General features: G+C 40.7%; 1 protein-coding gene across 2 annotated transcripts in view; it reads right to left on the bottom strand.

The window, feature by feature from the left end:
• The window catches only part of PITPNB (phosphatidylinositol transfer protein beta), a 67410-nt gene that overhangs the window by 33259 nt on the left and 19780 nt on the right, over nucleotides 1-14371 (bottom strand). For both annotated transcript variants that reach the window (XM_023190714.2, XM_023190715.2), the window contains exons 4-7: nucleotides 13387-13478; nucleotides 12709-12716; nucleotides 12134-12208; nucleotides 10105-10188 (exon numbers count right to left, since the gene is read on the bottom strand). In XM_023190714.2, coding sequence (XP_023046482.1) covers nucleotides 10105-10188; nucleotides 12134-12208; nucleotides 12709-12716; nucleotides 13387-13478 — 259 coding nt within the window. The remainder of the gene's footprint in view (nucleotides 1-10104; nucleotides 10189-12133; nucleotides 12209-12708; nucleotides 12717-13386; nucleotides 13479-14371) is intronic.

The raw sequence follows: 14371 nt of genomic DNA on the forward strand, positions 1-14371 counted from the left end.
CCACAAAACAGGGGCCCCTCCTACACTACAGGGAAGTTCCCTATCAATCAGAGCATACCCTGCACATTCTGTGACCCAAAACCAATATGGCACACAAGTTTCCAGCTTGTGTCTCTTCCTTTCAGGAACATCATCCTTGGTGATGCTGAAATGCTATGGTCATGGCACTGTGGTCACACAATGCTAATGCTTGATCTTGAACCATCTCATTTAGGAAAAATTTCACCATGAATTGAAGCATTACACTCAAACATGCTGAAAGATGAGGGGAAAAATTTCATTCCCTCTTTTAAATTTGCTTCATTTTAATATTAAATAGATCCAGATTTTTAAACTACAAGTCCCAAACAATTTAATGCTTTTATATCATTAATATTTCCTTATTATTAACATGTAAAAAACACTCAGATGTTAAGATGCATCACTTTTAGGCATGTAAGCCTTAAAATTCTGAATTAAACATTGTTTCTACTTAAAAAGTACCTTGAAAATTATACAAATAAAGTCACATAGTATGTACTATAGAGGAAGGCTGATACAATCCTTTCTTGTTACACATAAATATCTAAAAATGTGGTTCCAATTTCTTTTTTTTCCTAAACCATGCTCATTTTCTTTCAAATTACTTCCAAAAACGAAGGTCTCTCTGATGTTAATCATGTGTATACTTCGGCTTACACTTTAAAGAGTCTTCCTCTCCCGGGAAGTGACTTTTGTATACAAATCATGGAAAGCTACTTAGACAAAGTGCTGGAGATGATTAAAAAGAGCCAGATTCAAATTTATACCTTAAAAAAAAAAAAAGCAGAAGCAGATGTCAACTGACTCATTTGTGTATATTTTGGAAATGTGCTGAAGATATGCATGTGCATTTCATCAGGACATTTAAGGAATCCCAAACTTTTTACAGTGGTTGTGTATCAGAGACAACTTTAGAAATTAAAAAACTTTAAAACTTACACTGTGGTGTTTTATGCTGGATACTCCTGGCTCTTACTACAATTTGATCTAACCAAAACACTTTTTAATCTGACCAAAATGGTATTTGCTCATTTAGAAACAATATTCAGAAATTTTATTTTCTTGAGACAGTCTGTCGCCCAGGCTGGAAGTACAGTGGCATGATCATAGCTTACTGTAGCCTCGAACTCCTGAACTCAAGCAATCTTCCTGCCTCAGCCTCTCAAAATGCTGGAATTGCAGGTGTGAGCCACTGTGTCCGGCCAAAATTTTTAGAATTTAAGGCACATAATATATATCTTATCTAGATTTACTAAAGAAAGAATTAAAGTAGCATTTTATTTTTTCACCTACTATTTGAACAACAAAAACTTCAACTCCTCCAAAAAGCCTTTTCTTCTTTTTTTAATACTAGAGAGAAAAAACATCTGATCTACCAAACCTTTATGGAAGAGCTTACTCCACGCCATGCATCCTGCATCTTGCTAGGTCCTGGAAACAGAAATGATGAGTATAGTACAATCCTGACCACCAAGAGGCATCTAGCTTACTGAGGAAGACTTTTAGAAGTGATGCCTGGGTTTAAAACAAGGGGGTCTGAGGATGGAGAAAGTGTGAGGTGTGTCCTGCTGGAGCATAGTGTACTCTGTGACCGCTGGGATGACAGGCAGGCCTCTTCCTTCTTAAAGGATATAATACCTTAATAACACTTCGCTACAATGCCACTTTCTCTTGAAACAGGAAATCCGTTTCCTACGGTAGGTAGATACATTCTAAAGGAACAAAAGATATTAAGTGGGGACATTATGCAGAAATCCCAGACTACTTGGCTTGTTTCATCAGGAAGTAATGAAGCTTCTAGAAAATTACAGAGAACAGTGGCTAAAGCAATAGTCATATACAGACTTCCCACAAGCCATCAACAAAAAGCCCTAATGGCCCATACATTTAAATACATATGATTTCTGTAGCAAACAACTCTGTGACCCTGGGTCACACTGACAGATTTTGAAAACAAATCCTTGTTCCTAGAGTTACTGTGACAATGTCACCCTCCAATTATGTAAACACATCAAAGCATCCACCCAAGTATTCAGTTACGCCACGAGTCAAATCGCATCTCTTCTCTGCATGGTGAAGTATAGTTCATAAACATTACCAAAGACAGCAAATCTATAAGAGCGGTATACAAGTCACCTGACAATCTAGCTGAGAGAGTTAAATCTTAAGAGAAATCAACAATCACTCTGAATTAAAATATTTGGGGCTGCATTTGTATTAAATCCACCTGCAGTGACAGAAAGCCCCCACCAGGTGGAGTTTCAAATTCTTAGTTTCTACAACACAGTAAGGAAACCAAATAGCTGTGCTCCAAGATGAAAACATGAAACTATTTCATGTTTGTCCTGACTCTGAGGACTTGCCTACTGATTCACTCAAATTGAATAATGCTGCTGTTTTCTTTCTTTTTAGAAGCAAGTAATATGAAAGAAACTCAACCATTTAACTTGTTTTTTTTTCTAAATTAGCTCACTCAAGAAAAACCAGAGGTCATTAAGTACAGAATGAAAAATCACTGATTAAATCAGACTGAGACAAAAACCTCCAGGAGTCAAGGTGCCACAGTACAAACTTTGAGGATGACTATACTTTCAGAAGGTCTTCCTAATTTTCTTTTTCCAAATCACCACCAACACATTCACGTAAGGGAGAAAAGGTCAAATCATGAATTGGGTAAGACTACAGACAGCGATTCACTTAACTTCTGGATATTCACAACTGCATAGGTAACCAGATTCTGCATGTGAGGTGTTACCACTAAACACAGGTGCGCTAGAGGAACATGCATTCCCAGTAGTCACATGATCTCCCATTCAGAAGGTGCTGCCCTTGGGTCATAAAAATAGTGTTGAGAAAAACGCAGGTTCTAGTCACAGTCTCCTACCATAGGCCCAGACACGACGGTGGTCTCATGAAAGGGGATCATTCCCTGTTTACAAAGCAAGAGAGTCAGGCTCCCAGATGAGGTGCAGGATAAGAGCTGGGGCTGACTGAAGGGGTAGGATCTGGATCTGGCCATTAACCATTCCCCACAACCTGAGCCTCCACAAGCTGTCCTCTGATCCCTGGAACAAGGCACACTCAGGAAAACTAGGAAGGAGATTCTGCCCCAATATCCCCACCCACCCCACCTCCCCAGGTCTAACAGGCAACCCAATCCATAGGGTGCAGCCCCACCCCCACCCAATCCCACACCCACTTGCTGGCCTATTCACAGTTACTAAGTTCTCAATTCCAGTGTCACTCCAATCCTTAAGGAGCAAGTTTTAGGCACTAAACATTGACTGCTGGTATGGCAGATGCATTCTAAAGTGAACCCCTACCCGCCATAAGTCACCCTCCCGTTAAGTGCAAGCAGAACCTCTAACTTGCTTCTAAGTCACAGACTGTGGCAAAGGTAATGGTGGGCCATTCCCTTATTAATCAAACTAAGCAGGTCACATTACCTGGCCACTAAATATGTAGTGATCTGTTATGCAGCAACAGAAAGTTGGTGAGAGGAATTTACCCCCTGATCCACTGCACACATTTCTGTCAGACCTCAACTCTTCCATCCCATTCCTCTCCTAAGGGAAATCACTATTAACAGCATCTTATGCATTCTTCTTGATAATCCATACATAACTAAGCAAACATATTTTTCTCCTTTTTAACATAACAAATGGAAGCATATTATACACACTTCTTTGTCTTTCTCTCTCCAGGTTGTCTTGAAAAGGATTCTCCATCAGTGCAAATAGGGCTCACTCCCTTTTAATGATTGCACTGAACTCCATCGAGTGTGCCATAATGTTCTTAATCAGTTCCCGACTGATAAAGAAACACTTAGACTTCTGATCTTAGGTTTATACACCTGTCACTTTACAGAGGGTAGAGTCAATTCCCAGAAGCAGAATTTTGCTGGGTCAACAGGCTATGTGCACTTGTAATTCTGCTAGGCTAGTGCCAGTTCTACCAATTTATATTCCCACAGGCAATGTACGGGAGTGCCTGCTTCCTCATCCCTTGCCAATCCAGGTGTTATCAAAAGGACATCAAATTGATTTTGTATTCCAGTACAAACTCTTGGCTCATAGTGTTTAGTTTCCTCATTATTCTCAAGCTCATCAGGTTCATCTGACCGATATTTATGAAGGGCCTACTCTGTAAAAAGAGAACGGGTTGCTAAACAAAGAGAACAAAACACACCAATGAAATGAGCAAAAGCTTCTGAAATTCAGCAGACAGGAAGACTGATTCCAACCTGAGAGAAATCTCCCTGGAGCAAGCAAGCTCCGACCTACCTACATCCTGAAGGACATGTCAATGTTGGACAGAGAGAAAGGAGTCCCAGAAAGGAGACGAGAACAAGCAGTGCATTGGAACAGGAAAGTACAGGGTATGGTCCGTGGCAGAGCAGTGTGAGGAGAGGAAGAGAATGCTCAAGTGGCAGCTCAAAGAGTGACTGCCCCGGCAAGGCCTGAGGCCTGAGCTAGGGAAGAATCAGTCAGCTGATCTGAGAATTGGGATTTCCACTTTTGGTATTAGCTAAGTGATCATGAGAAATACTAGCTTATCTGGGCTTCAGGAGGTTAGCCCTGAAACCAAACTTTCCGTAGCTGCAGAACTGTGTTCGAAGTAAATCTTACAGTCAAGACTAACGACAAGCAAGCACAACTGCACTGGCAGAGGAGAACAGGAAGGAACTCAGCCCCTTATTCTAGTTGCTCCATCCTGATAACCTGAGGGAGGAGGGGGGCAAGAAACTCTTAGGATTATGTCAAGTACAGTCTAAATGCAAGGAGGCCTAGGTAGCTAAGGTTCCCTTCAGCTCAAAAAACTACTCCAATTCAATGTCAGATGGTGCGCCTGCACCTTCATTTCTATTCTGCTTGCCTATGAATTCATTTATTAACAGGAATTCACTGAGTACCTACTATATTTCAGACAGCGTTATAGGATCTGGGGAGACATGGGCTAAGGTTACAAAGACTCTTCACTCTGAGATTTAATTTCTACTTGGAAGGGAGAGAGAAAAATGAAATAAATGTATAATGTGTCAGAGCAACGAGTATAAGAGGAAAAAGTGTAATGATTGTTCCACTCATCAAAACTCTACACATCCTCATGTCAGAGTCTTCCCTTCAGCCTTTTCGGCTTTGCATTCTTACAAATCATCTGTTCTCTTCTCTGAAATCCTATAGCGCTTTGGAGCATGCTATAAGCCTCTGCCACTTGTTAACTACTTTATTGTACTGGGCTTTTCTTGCTAAGACTGTAAGTCTCTTGTGGGTGCTATACAAATCCTCGACAGTTACCACAGTGCTGTATGCATAGCACTGGTACACACAGCACAGGCATTCAGTACTATTGATTGCTATGACAACATTACCATTTTAGAACTGTAAATGTGTTCTGCCTTTTCTCTACACTGTAGACTAGAATATTCAAGTGACAAAATTACCTAAAAGGGCAGAATGAAATGAACAAATTAACTCAACAGAAAACCAAATTGGATCTGGTAAGAATTAATGACCGCCAGGTGGTCCAGGTGTTTGGGATAGAAGCTAACCCTAAAACTCTAACTAGTCAAGGCCAAAACAATGGAGCAGAACTTAAAGGGATAAGAGTGTAGGGGCAGCTGTCAATGCCTGGGAAAGTGGACAGACAATGATGTGCAGAAGAAAAGAGCAGACCCAGGGTCCCTGCACCACTAGATTTCACAATCACCTCTCCCTGAAATGGGGGTCTGGTCCTAGCTCTCCTGCCACCACCCATGCTGGCCTTCAACACCGCCCCACCCCCTACCCCACACCAAGCCTGGAAGCTCAATGCTCTGCTCTATGCTTAAAAACTGTCAAGGGCACCTTTGCACCAAAAAGCTCCTTTCCCTTTCTTTTTGTAACAGAGAAATGTGCATACTGGAATTTTTTTTTCCACATCAAAAGGTCTGATAATCCTTACATATCAGTTCTTTAATTATCCCCAACTAAGAGAGCATATTAGACAAAAAGCTCCTGTGACACAAAGGTTTACAGTAGCATTAGTCACAACAGCCAAGAGGTAGAAAAAACCCAAATGTCCATCAACAGATGAATGCATGAGGCCGGGCGCAGTGGCTCACGCCTGTAATCCCAGCACTTTGGGAGGCCAAGGCAGGAGGATCACGAGGTCAGGAGATCGAGACCATCCTGGCTAACACGGTGAAACCCCATCTCTACTAAAAATACAAAAAGTTATCTGGGCTTGGTGGCGGGCGCCTGTAGTCCCAGCTACTCGGGAGGATGAGGCAGGAGAATGGCATGAACCCCGGAGGCGGAGCTTGCAGTGAGCCAAGATCGTGCCACTGCACTCCAGCCTGGGCGACAGAGCAAGACTCCGTCTCAAAAAAACAACAAAAAAAACCCAGATGAATGCATGAACAAAATGTGGTCTATCCACACACTGGAATATTATTCAGCCATAGAAAGGAATGAAGTACTGACACATACTATGAAGACGAATCTTGTAAATAAACGCAAAGCACAAGAAAGAAGCCAGCCACCGGAGGCCATGCGTTGCATGATTCTATTTATATGAAATATCCAGAACAGGCAAATCCCAAGAGACAGAAAACAGGTTAGCAGTTGCCAAAGGTTAGGGGGAAGGAGAATCAGTGAATGACTGTTCATGAGTACAGGGTGTCCTTCTGGGGTGATGAAAACATTTTGCAGCTAGACAGTGATAATGGTTGCAGGACACTGTTAATGTACTAAATGCCACTGAACTGCACATTTAAAAATGGTTAAAAGGGTAAATTTTAGGTTATGTGTATTTTATCCCAATAAAAAATAGTTCCTGCAAATTCAATAAACTTTAAAATAAATTTATATCTTACTAATCTCTAAAACAAAGGGAAATAGGCGCTATGAACATCAAAAAACCACATATACGCAGGTTGTGGTTAGTCCCCAAACAATGCTTGGTGTGAACACAGACTCTCGGAACTCTTGTACAACTGGATCTAATAATAATGACAATTACAGCTAGCATTTACTGAACTACGCACTGGCTCTATGATATGATTTGGCTCTGTGTTACCACCCAAATATCATCTCAAATTGTAATTACCACATGTCAATGGAGGGACCTGTAAACCCCATGTGTCAAGGAAGGGAGGTGATTGGATCATCGGGGACAGTTTCTCCCATCCTGTTCTGGTGACAGTGAGTGAGTTCTCACAAGATCAGTTTAGGAGTTCCTCCTTCTTCCTCCCCTCTCTCTCCTGCTGCCATGTAAAATGTGCCTGATTCCCCTTCCACCATGACTGTAAGTTTCCCAAGGCCTCCCTAGTCATGCAGAACTGTGAGTGAATTAAACCTCTTTCCATTATAAATTACCCAGCCTTGGGTAGTATCTGTACAGCAGTGTGAAAACAGACTAATATACTCTAAGTGATCATATTTAATCCTACAAGATAATTACTCTCATTTTACACAAGATAATACAGGCAAAGAGAGGCTAACCAACCTGTCCAAGATTAAATAGCCAGCAGGTGGCAGAGTCTCAGAATGGAAATCTGAAGCCCACCTAGTTTCAGAATGTATGTTCTTAGTCAAAGCTCCATGCCTCACAACACAGATCCTCCTCACTTGGGCTCAATCCAGTCTTTTTCACTAGCTATCCACCCCAAACATCACCATTTTCACACACAGAACTACCTACTCAGCCTTTGCATGTGCGGTGCCTTCCACCTGGAGCACCTATCTCAAGTGCTGCTGTCATGCATCCAGTGCCTCCTCTCCTCTCTGAAGTCTGTGCTGAGGTGGAGGGGATGGGAACCAGCGCCTCCAGGGTTCTTGTGCAATCTGCCCTTACACTGCTCTTTCCACCAGCATTCATGCCTGTAAACACTGCCCATTTTCGCCTGAGGACAGGAACAAAGAATTTTTATGCCTCCAGCAAAACCAAAGGTATCTTGTACTCTGCTGGTGAACAACACAGACTGCAAACCTATGGACCATAAGTCTGAGTCAGTCCAGCCATTTTGTTTGGTCATTATAGCATTTTCAAACACCAACAACATAATGGGAACGCCTTCTCCAGGGCACCTGATCCTGGTGTGGCATACTGCTGCTTGGTATTTTAGTGATGGGCAGCTCCAGGCTTGTAAGCTGTCCTGACCTAGTCATTAACTGACTCACTCATTACTCCCAATTGCTTCTCTTCCCATCATTCTTTCACATATAGTAAATCTTAGCTGTGAACAATACCAAGAGAAATAAAAGGGCATAACAGATATCATTTCATTTCTACAGATTAAAAAACTCTCTACATAATGTCAAAGGTGAAAAGATCCCTAAAATTGAAACAACTTCAAATCACAGCAAAACTAAAATTTAAGAACTTCTAGAACAAAAGTCCCTTATCAGTGCTCACACTTCTAAGCAGGAAGGGGGCCCTAGCAGAGTTGGCCCAGCCTGGTACTGGGTCACTGCTGGCAGTCTCAACCCCAGCGACTTCTGAGAAAAGGTCAGGGACCTTTGTTTAGGCAAGTTTACCTTCAAATTTCAACAGCAAAACCAGACATTTAGTGTTTGACTTATTTCTGTTTAGCTTACAACACTGCTCAAGTTCAGGGAATAAGCACTAAAAACAGAAATGGAAGGGGATACCTGCTGAACACACTGTACTTTACCATGACAAAACAAAGGGTGCCACTCTTATTCCAAAGCTTTAGTTCTCTAGATTAGAGGAAGAGGACCAGTGCTTGTATTTACGTGTGCTGTGTAAAACCAAATCAGCACTTAGCACACTATAAAAAAAGAACCACATTAAATATTCACAAACTTTGGCAAGATAAGACAGGGGTTTTTTGTTTTTTTTTTGAGACAGAGTCTCACTCTGTTGCCCAGGCTGGAGTACAGTGGCGCGATCTCGGCTCACTGCAAGCTCTGCCTCCCAGGTTCACGCCATTCTCCTGCCTCAGCCTCCGGAGTAGCTGGGACTACAGGCGCCCGCCACCATACCTGGCTAATTTTTTGTATTTTTAGTAGAGAAGGGGTTTCACTGTGTTAGCCAGGATAGTCTCGATCTCCTGACCTCGTGATCTGCCTGCCTTGGCCTCCCAAAGTGCTGGGATTACAGGCGTGAGCCACCGCACTTGGCCTTTTTTTTTCCCCCTGAGACAGGATCTCACTCTGTCACCCTGGCTGGGGTGCAGTGGTACGATCACCGCTCACTGCAGCCTCAAATTTCTGGACTGAAGCAATCCTCCCATCTAAGCCTCTCCATGCAGCTGGAATTACAGGTACACGCCATCATGCCCAGCTAATTGTTTTTTTCTTTTTAGAGACAGGATCTCACTATGTTGTCTAGGCTGTTCTCAAGCTCCTGTGCTCAAGCAATCCTCCCTCTTTGGCCTTCCAAAGTGCTGGGATTACAAGTGGAAGCCACTGTGTCCAACCTAAGACAAGAGTCTTAATTGTCTTTGTGGACAATTAAGGCATGAGGAATAAGTGTCTTTGTGAAAAAGAAATTTTTTTATTAAGTCAAAAGCCAGGAGTAGAAATATTTACATCTTAATAGGATTCAAAATAGAAAGCTAAACAACTATTAAATTAAAATACTCTACACCTACTTCTGGAATCTAAAAGAAAATTTTAAAAAAGATACTCTACACCAACTATTTTCCACAAATAACAACTGTGGCTGAGTTACTAAATACTTGCATGCAAATTAAATTTTTGCTTTCTTAATCACATTTGAAAAGTAAAAGGGATCTATATTATTTAAAGAAGCTTGAAGGAGAATTATTTCGTAAACAATATGTTTTGTTTTGTTTTTCAATGAAAACAACCTACATTTCCCAGGTATATTGGGACTTCCTAACGGGATCACTTGTACAAAGGCAAAATCCACACAGAAAACAAATCACCTTCTCTCCTACTCTGGTCTCTTTGCTGCAAAGACCTACTAGACTACACTCCAAGCTCATTTCGGCATAGAAATGTAGGCCGTACAAGAAAGAAAGGAAATAATTTTAACTTAATCCTAAATGTGATAGTAGAAAATAATTTTTAACTGTAAAAGGGAACAGGTTAAATGTCATTCAGTAATACTTACTGATGGTTCAACTTGACTTCTATCTGCAATATCTATATGGACAATTTCAACAGTTTTCCATGTGTTTGGATCTAAACCATGTACCTACCAATGACAAAGAGAAAAGAAATAAAACAAAGTGTAGATTATTCTATTATGCTTACATACATAATCTTTATCTTGAGTCACTCAGGGTACATTATAGAGAATTAAAAGACCCAAATTATTATTTCATTATATTAGCTGTCTGATATTTTGCAGGATCTAGAAATCTTTTATTACCACTTATAACCCCAAATAATAAGGAAGGAGAGAATAAGGATGCTGCCAAATAAATAGAAACCTGTCAATGTTATTTTCTGATAGTCCTCACAGATGATTTATTTAACAAAATATACCAGACCTATGTTTAACCCAAATGATACACAACAAAGTACTTGTAACTTTTGTAACCAACAAAGTTCTATACAAACATAAGGTGACATTACAAGTAGAATTCAAATGATGCACTGTATGGTCTAAAATCTCTCCAAAATTCGATTATCCTAAAGCTATTCAGTTTCAGTATGATGCCAACTCCTCTCTATTGCATGTTCATCCATCATTTATTTCTGAAATGTCATCTATGAACTAATTAGGAATTGTTTGAAAACTGCCAAAGACACGCCCATTTAAAAGCTGAAAATAGCAGATTAAATCATATAGATTAATACACACCAAATCATCTCATCTAGATTACAAATTATAGAAGATTACTATAAAAAACAACAAAAAGGCTGGGTGCAGTGGCTCACACCTGTAATCCCAGCACTTTGGGAGGCTGAGGCAGGTGGATCACCTGAGATCAGGAGTTCAAGACCACAGCCTGGCCGACATGGTGAAACTCCATCTCTACTGAAGATACAAAAGTTAGCCAGGCATGGTGGTGCATGCCTGCAGTCCCAGCTACTTGGGAGGCTGAGGCAGGAGAATTACTTGAACCCAGGAGGCAGAGGTTGCACTGAGCAGACAGCGCGTGATTGTACCCCAGCCTGGGCAACAAAGTGAGACTCTGTCTCAAAAATTAAAAAAAATAAAAAAAATAAAAAGAGAAAAACAACATAAAATGTCAAATGATCACTTGAAAGAAAACTCAAGTCAAATACTACATATTAAAATTCAAAGTTCTATTAATTGGCTAATTGGCATCAATAACGTAAGAGCACAGCAATAGAACAGTAAAAAACCAGAATTTGCCATAATCATTAACCTACTCTCCTGGAATGCATGTGCACCAGAAAACAGAAACTGCTAAGTCCCAACCCTACAGACTCTGGTTTGATAGTTCTTGGGTGAGGTCAGAGTATCTGCATTTCAAACAAGTCCTCAGATACTGTGCTGCTGCTGGCCCATCCAAAGACCACACTTTTGAGAACCCCTAGACCAAGGGCATCAACCTATACAACAGGCCTTCCCAAGCTCCATGACAAACCTTACTAAAAGTTAATGATTACAGTTTATTTAAGTTCTAACTCAAAGATGTTCTTGAATCTTAAAGAGATAAATGTGCACCAACTTATATAAGTCAAGAGCTTTTCAACATTTTTGTAAGTTATTCAAGTATTTTATCCCTCCTGCCTTTTGGCCATTTCTCTGACATCAGCCCATACCTAGCAAAGCAGACAGGAGGTAAAAATTAAAGCAATCAATTCTGCTATGCAGAGCTGCTCTGGCAAACACTCAGAGATAAAAGCAATCTAATCAGCAAAACTAATGGCTAAAATTGGGCTGGGGATTATCTTTGAATTTTGTTTACCCAAGCTCTCCTTGCCTCAGATAAGAGTAGCTGATCAAAACAGCAACTTTACCAAAGTGTCAAGGCAAGGGGACTGATAGGGATAGCCCATTTGGTTTCTGGCTGCTTGCTTGCCTCATCTCAAGTTGACACAGCTTGGTGTGGTCAGATACTAGTCTAACACAGGTGACATTACTTTGGTGATGACAAGTGAACTACATACAGTATTCTCGTTTCCAGGGGCTTCTATACTAAAAGTGCAGAGTTGAAACTTACATTTTCTAATGTTCCCAAGTCTGGTTTGTGCCATGTTTCGATTTTAATGAAGAAATCATCTTTCATATATTCATTCTGCAGAAAACACAACAGGAAAATGACAGTAATCTTCTACTTGTTCCTTGGTGCCCACGTCTGAGGGAGCTTTTCCTAGTAGAGGCATCCATGCTTTGACTCTACAAGGAGACTGATCCTCAAGTGACAAAGAATCATTAGCTACCGATTTTTATAGACTTGTCAGGCAAACCAAATGCTGCATGCTTTTAAATAATTCAAACAATTCGACTTGCCACGCAGTATACTGGGCTAATAAAGAAGCTGTGAGGTCTGATAAACAAATACGGTGTTTGAAGGGAGTAACACAAGCAAAATAAAATCAATAGGGAGATTTTGAGACAAGGGTGGAAAGGGCCCATGAACACTGGGAACATGTGGTAGAGTGTGGGGACTGGTTGGCGGGACACAGGAGGGAACCACGCAGTGAGGGGCAGTTAGCAAAGAATGGTTGAAAATAATTACTGTATAAAACAAAGTTGAAAGATAAAAGTATGACACACAAAAATAGTTTTACTCACCGTTACAACTGAGGCATAATGGAGAGGTAGGTAATGAAAGGAGAAAAATTTCAGAATATTAATTGGAGTCAAAACAATCTGTCCCAAAACTTAAATGTCACAAAGACTAAACTACCTAAAAACACAGAACATTTATTTAGTAACTTATGTCTGCAAAACAGAGTTTCTACACAAGTGACACTACACAGCACATTAATTTAGACTATGGAGTACAAATAAAATACGAAGAATCATCTAATTTTCAAAATAATGTTAAAAAGAATAATGTCACAAAAGCAAAACATTATTTATAAGGTCAGTTTAGCAAATGATAGGATGCTGTTTCAGAAGTCTGTCCTATTCCTCCTCTACTATGTAGCAATACAAGTAAAATACTGTTGAAACGCACCAAAACACCCTTGTGAGTGTAAACGACCTCTCTTTCGGCTTACCCCTGGAGCCAGCATAATCGGCTAGGACCCCAAAGTGGCTGCCATGTGGGAAAGGACTTATGCCTGTCACAAAGTTCTGGGTGGAGGAACCCAATGCAGTTCTTCCTTTGCCATCTTTCTAGCAGTGACTATCCAAGAACCCAAGAAAGACCTTGCTCGGTGTAACCCTTCTCAAAGACATTGGTACTGGGAATCCCTCTCATTCTCAGGGTGGAGGGGTGCAATGGCTGCTGGGGGCCAGGCTTACTTGTTCTACAGTAGGGGTACGCATTCCAGGCTTTCTCATGAAACACCAAGGAGCCTTCGGGAGCAATCATCCTCACGAATGCAGGAACTTTGCTGGGAGAAGAGAGATACTGGATATATTTAAAAGCACCATCAATTCTGTCCTGGTATCTATCAAACTGCTTGAAAGAGTACAGCAATCAAAGGTGACCATGTTCTAAGTTTGATGAACTAGTTTATTTCAATCCTAAAGTAATACACTAGAAATGAACACATAATTTTTTACATTTTAAATAAAAATGATTAAGAATATTTAGCTGGGTACAGTGGCTCATGCCTGTAATCCTAGCATTTTGAGAGGCTGAGGCAGGAGACTTGAGCCGAGGAGTTTGAAACTAGCCTGGGCAACATGGTGAAATCCTGTCTCTACAAAAACATACAAAATTAACCAGGCATGGTGGCACATGCCTGTAGCCCCAGCTATTCAGAAGGCTGAGGTGGGAGGATCACTTGAACCTGTGGGATAGAGGTTGCAGCAAGCTGAGATCACACCACTGCACTCTAGCCTCGGCAACAGAGCAAGACCTTGTCTCACAAGAAAAAAAAAAAACAAGTATATAAAAGGGTTTGTGTGTGTGTGAGTGTGTGTTTTAAATAGAAGCAATTATTTCTTAAGGACTTCTGATCTACTACCCCAATGTGAAACCTAAGAGTTAATGGCTATTCATCCTGCACATTAATACAACATAGTTCTTAGAGTTAGATGACATTATACTGTTTCTTAATGCAGAAAGCCCCAGATAAGGAGATATCTCTGAATAAAAGTCTCAATACATTTTACAGAACAGACCTGAAGAAAAATGACAATGTAAAGGACCCATGTAGAAAATGAGAAATGAAAGCACATCCAAGTATAAAATTTTGTAGGTATGGGAGATGAATGTCACTTGCTGCCTCAAGTATGTTCAGAGGAAGAGAAAGGTTCAATACATGATTAATATATGAGA

The sequence above is a fragment of the Piliocolobus tephrosceles genome, chromosome 19 (genome assembly GCF_002776525.5).
Source record: "Piliocolobus tephrosceles isolate RC106 chromosome 19, ASM277652v3, whole genome shotgun sequence".
NCBI lineage: Eukaryota > Metazoa > Chordata > Mammalia > Primates > Cercopithecidae > Piliocolobus > Piliocolobus tephrosceles.